This window comes from Elephantulus edwardii, unplaced genomic scaffold (genome assembly GCF_000299155.1).
Source record: "Elephantulus edwardii isolate Elephantulus edwardi_28Jun2011 unplaced genomic scaffold, EleEdw1.0 scaffold00164, whole genome shotgun sequence".
Taxonomy (NCBI): Eukaryota; Metazoa; Chordata; class Mammalia; order Macroscelidea; family Macroscelididae; genus Elephantulus; species Elephantulus edwardii.
This window is the reverse complement of record NW_006399914.1, coordinates 6,410,061-6,415,761: the sequence shown is the minus strand read 5'-3', so window position 1 is coordinate 6,415,761 and position 5,701 is coordinate 6,410,061. Positions and strand designations below refer to the sequence as shown.

At 35.9% G+C, this 5,701-nt stretch overlaps 1 protein-coding gene across 1 annotated transcript in view; it reads left to right on the top strand.

The window, feature by feature from the left end:
- Positions 1-5,701, top strand: part of SPPL2A (signal peptide peptidase like 2A) — a 66,069-nt gene that overhangs the window by 50,008 nt on the left and 10,360 nt on the right. The window contains exons 13-14 of the mRNA XM_006895332.1: positions 557-631; positions 3,073-3,233. Of these exons, the coding sequence (XP_006895394.1) occupies positions 557-631; positions 3,073-3,233 (236 nt within the window). The remainder of the gene's footprint in view (positions 1-556; positions 632-3,072; positions 3,234-5,701) is intronic.

The following is a 5,701-nucleotide window of genomic DNA, read 5'->3' as shown; positions in this document are numbered from 1 at the left end:
AATAAAATTTAAAAATATATAATTTTAAGAGCTTAAATGTCATTCTTACTGTTTTATAATCAAAATAACCCCTGAAACTCATTACCATTGAGTCAAACAGACTCATAGATGATGCTGACTTGGGTTTTCAGAGTCCATGAAATCACACAGGAGATTGCTTATTTTTCTCCTTTGGAGCAGCTAGTGGATTTGAAACACCTCCCTTTGAGCTGGCAGTGCAACTCACTCCTAGTATGGTCAGCAGAGCTCCTTATTTTTAATAGTATTAATATATTACTTGCATCTCTTTTTTGGAGTACTTCAAAAAGTTTTACAAGAAATAGCCAATAAAGACAATTTACTGGCTTAGAAAATTATTTAGAATGCAGCAGTAAGTGGGATAATTTTTGGTCTAAAAATTGTGTAAAATTTTGTCTAGAATTCAAGTATTTTCATATTTTCAGTGTAAAAATGAAAGTTAAATACAATACAGTATATACTGAGTTTGTGTTGCAGTTATTTTAGGAAAAGAATATGGAAATTTGTTGATTTGATGGGTTTTGTGGTTTTTTTTCAGGTCTGTTGATTGCATACTGTAGAAGATTTGATGTTCAGATTGGTTCTTCTGTATATTATATTTCCACCACAATTGGTAAATTTCTGGGTTTTAATATTGTATTGTGTCAAAATGTATTGTCTGGAGGAAAAACATAGAGAAATCCTAGATTCTAATATTTTAACAGTAAATTATAACACAAGTTGGTTTTGGGGTTTGTTGGCTTGTTTTGGTTTATTTTTAAAATAAAAAGTTTTGAAGATGACCTAAGACTAGGCAGGATTTTGATCTGTTGTATGTACATAGGGTCACTATGAGTTAGAGCTGCGCTGACAACATGTAACACCACCACCATGTTTATCACAGGAATTTGGCAGTTTTAAATGGGAATTAAGAGTCTATCCTATAAAGTATTTATTAGAGCACCTGGCACAGTAATAGTCAACAAATTGTATAAAACTATACTTTTGGACAACTAAGTATTCATGTAAATGAATTTATGGTATAACAAAAGCTCACCTGAAACATTGGAGGTAGTTGCCATTTGACACTTAATTCTGTATAAGAACAGAATTAAGAGCAGGAGTTAAGTTAAAAAGTACTGTCACTACTTCTGACTATAGCAGGTTGATATCTGAATATACAGTGGACCACTAGGAGAACAAACAGGTTTATCCCAGAGAGGGTGAAACCCAACTTCTCCTTGGAGGCAAGGATTCTGACATATCTCGGGCATGTTGCAAAGAGGAACAGTCCTTAGAGAGGGACGTTATGCTTGGGAGGGTGGAGGGAAAGCACAAGAGAGGAAGACACTCAATGAGATGGATGGACTCAGGGTAATGGGGGTAGGTATCTCAGAGATAACAAGGTTGGCTCAGGATAGAGCAGGGTTCAATGCTATTGTACATAGGGTTGCTATGAGTTGCATGTGACTTGACTGCACATAACAATAACAACATCACAAAGTCATTTAGGAAAGCTTTTTATAAAACTTTTATTTAAAAAAGCTAAATAGTCTATATCAGCTAGCAAAATTTTCAAATCTACGGTGAAATTAAATGCAGTAAAGTTAATATAAACAATAGAGAAGGATGTTGCTGTGAAACAAACCCTGACAGCAAGAAAGAATAGCTAAGTTAGGGAGCAGATTATATAAATAAATATAATATAAATAATAAATTAAAAAAGAACTCTTGAGGACCTCATGCACTTGCTGCAGAGGGTCAAGGACTGCAGCCTTCAATAAGGATTGAGGCTCAATGTCAAGACGACAAAGATTCTCACCACTGGGCCAATTGGTAGCATCAGGGTGGATGGCGAAGAGATTGAGATTGTTCACAGCTTTAGTTTGCTCAGCTCCACAATCAACACTCTTGGCACCAGCAGCCAGGAAATAAAAAAAACATATTGCAATGGGAAAGTCTGCTGTTGGGGACCTCTCTAAAGTACTCAAGTGCAACGGTGTCTCTCTGGAGACTAAGGTTCGCCTGATAACAGGCCATAGTCTTTGCAATCACTTGTTATACATCAGAGAGTTGGACAGTGACTAGAGAGGATAGAAGAATTGATGCCTTTGAGCTATGGTGCTGGAGAAGAGTATTGAATGTACCCTGGACTGCCAAGAAAACAAACAAATTCATCCTAGAGAGGATTAAACCAGGCTGCTCCTTGAAGGCAAGGATTCTGGGGCTTCGTCTGACATACTTGGGACATGTTGTAAGGAGAGACGTCTTTGGAGAGGGACATCATGCTGGGTAGAGTAGAGGGACAGCGCAGGAGGGGAAGACCCTCTATGAGGTGGATTGATTCAGTGACTGGGGTAATCGGGATGGGTGTGTCAGAGGCCATGCGAATGGCACAGGATAGAGCAGGGTTTAGGGCTGTTGTACATAGGGTCGCTATGAGCCGCAAACAACTCGACGGCACATAACAACAACAACAACACTCTAAAGGTAGCATGTTAAAGATGAGAACACTCACTAAAAAGGAGTGTCCATCACTTCTCCTGTGTAACTTTTAAAAATTTACTTAGCTCTAGGCTAGATTGCCTCCTTAATAAAATAGAGGACAAGATTAAATTATCTGCAAAGCCCTTCCACCAAAACTCTGAGGTCCTCTATTCATGAGAAACTGTGTACATAACAAAAGATTAAATGGTGTTTGATATGGTTTTAGTTTTAAAATTCAAGGAAATGTGTAGTCAACATTAAGAAAATGTCTCAAAACAACTTACTGTGTGTATAGGTGCAAATTTTAGTTATCTAAAATGTGGCAGATAATTGAGACATTCTTGAATTATTATCAATGATGAATGATAAAATTAATAGTATTTTTTTAATTAATAGTATTAAAGTGCCAATTTGTAAGTTTTTCAAAATCTTTGTGAAATATCTTACCTAATTACTGCTTAGAGAGATAATAAAATAATGAAGAGAAGTCATAGGACAAACAAAAATCTTTGGAAATATTTCGATAGCAGGGAAAATCCACTATCCGTCCCATGTAGAAATGACTGATGCTTCATGTTCTTCTTACAGCCTATGCTGTTGGCATGATACTTACATTTGTTGTTTTGGTGCTGATGAAAAAGGGACAGCCTGCTCTCCTCTATTTAGTACCTTGCACTCTTATTACTGCCTCAATCATTGCATGGAGACGTAAGGAAATGAAAAAGTTCTGGAAAGGTAACAGCTATCAGGTATGTGGCTATACTTGGGTTACCAAGGTATTTTTATATAATTAACTGACAAACTTTATATACACACATATATGTATTCATGTGCACGTATATTTATGTGTATGTGTGAATGTTGAACTCTGGTATCATAGTCTGTAGGGAGTTGCACTGCCAACCCAAAAGCCTACCTTTGCTAGGTTTGAATCCACCAGCCGCTCCACACAAGAAAGGTAGATAGTCTCCCCCAATGTGATGTATAGCATCAGAAACTCTGGGTAGTCAGCTGTGAGCTAGTTCTGGTTCAGTGGCAATTGGGGTTTTCTTCAGATATGTGTATACTGTACCAGGATATCATAAGCTTTTCTCACTGCCGTTCTTCCCCTTGTCATCAATTCTCATTCTACTGATGCCAAAGGCTTTTCTTAAAAATAATAATAATAATAATAATAATAATACAAAAAAAAATAAATTTTAAAAAAAAAAAAGCTTTTCTTAGGACAACTACCAGAAAGTGAGGCAGCATCAGGGAAAATAGCATTTCAACTTGAGTTTGCAAAATCCACACAAAAATTGGATTTCATGAAAGGTAAAACTCTATGCGTAAAATAAGTACTGAGTTTTGACATTTTTGTTTATAATGAGTCCTATAATTATTCAGAAAAATAGTGTACTCTCTCCAGCATCTAAATGGGCCTACTTAGTAATATACTAATTTCACTTTTAAATTGGGCCAAATTAACTTTTACTTAAAATTCATGCAACAGCCTTGAAATCATAATCTATTAGGTTTAAGTCTGTCTTCATTAAGTCTGTCTTCATTGAAGCTCAGTCTGTTTCTTTTTCTCAATGTTTGTTTGCACTAAAATTAGGGAGGATTAGGAAACCCTAGGCTGTTGATGTCAAGTCCCTGGCATTTACCTCTTTGTGAGGCAGACAGTTCTGTTTTGTCCTATTCATAACAATTTACCTCGCGTGTGTATCAGTCAGTGGTCAATGAACCAAAAATAGATACTTTGTATGTATGACTACAATTCTCTTATTAAATAAACTGTTCAAAGTTCATGTCTGTCTAGTGGTTTATTTGTAGTGTCGTTGTTTACAAAAGATTATTGGCACATTGTTAAGATAGACAACAATATTTGGGAAACAGTGATCTAGAATTCTTTTTTTTTTCTTCTAAAATTCTTATAGAAAATTTTTTTAAATGTTTGTATAATAAAACTTGGTTTGCTGCCCTTACAATTGCTATTGTCTCACCTTGTATTAACATATGGATTTTATTTATAACCACAAAATCCATGACTAGAGGTGTGACATCTAGTGGATATAGTTTCAGGACAGTGTCATGATGATTTAGGGAAGGCTTCTTTAAAAGTATTTTATTTATATTGAAATTTTAGGGAGCTCTGGTGGCCTAGTGGCAAGAAGCTGCACTGCAATCCCAGAGGTGCAAGGTTCGAATACACCAGATGCTCTGCTGGAGAAGGAGGGGCAATCTTCTCCTGTGCCAGTCAGATCCGATTTGACGGTACACACACGAAAAATAGTAAAATAAAATAAATGAAAAAAATATATTGACATTTTAAGACTACGCAATGTGTTCCATGTTGAAGTAACTGCGTATACAAAATCATAGAAGGAAAAGATCATGGTTCCTGTGTTCTCAGAATCAAAGTTTAGCATGATTGTAATGCTAAAGTAAGGGAGCTATAGAAGTCTACAGAGTCTTGTGAGCCATGTTAAAGAATTTGGGCTTTTAAGAGCATTGGTGATCATTTAAGAATATTCATAAAATCTAGAAACTAAATTTAAGGAGATGTGTTACACTGAGTAATGATTGTAGCCTGAGTTGGTAATGAGATGACAGAAAGTGGAAAGTCAAAGTATGATTTAAAATCCTGTTGGTGGACTCAGTGGGAGAGGGGAAGAAGCAGAGTCAGAGGATTTTTATTTAATAATTACGGAGTTGAGGAGATACTGTTTCCTTAGATAAAGAGATGATTGGCTTAGGGAAGAAGATGGGAATTCCTTGTTGGACATGACTTTTATATTGCACATATCAAAGTACTGCTAGGAAGAGAAAGAAATAAAAAGCAGTTAAATAAGTTGGTCTTACACAAAAAAACCAAACCTTAGCTCAAGGTGGAAATTTGGTAGTGTCAGCATCTTCAGCAAATAAGCTAATGAGCTTCTAGAGGGAGACAACAGAACAGTGAGCAGGAAGTTTCGACCTGTGGATGCCTATCTGGTTCACTGATCATGAGGGCAATCAGTTGATGACAAGGAACACAGAGGCAATTTTGTTGAGCATTCGCATTACGTCCCTCTTCAGGTTAAAACTTAAATTTTGGAATTGTTGGAGCATGTGTGCTAACTTACAGAATTAAGTATTTTTTTTTTAATCACCAGCATTTTCTTTTTTTTTTTTTTTGCTTTCCAGCATTTTATTTATAATAATACTTTGCTTTCTCTAATGTAGTTTTTAAAGT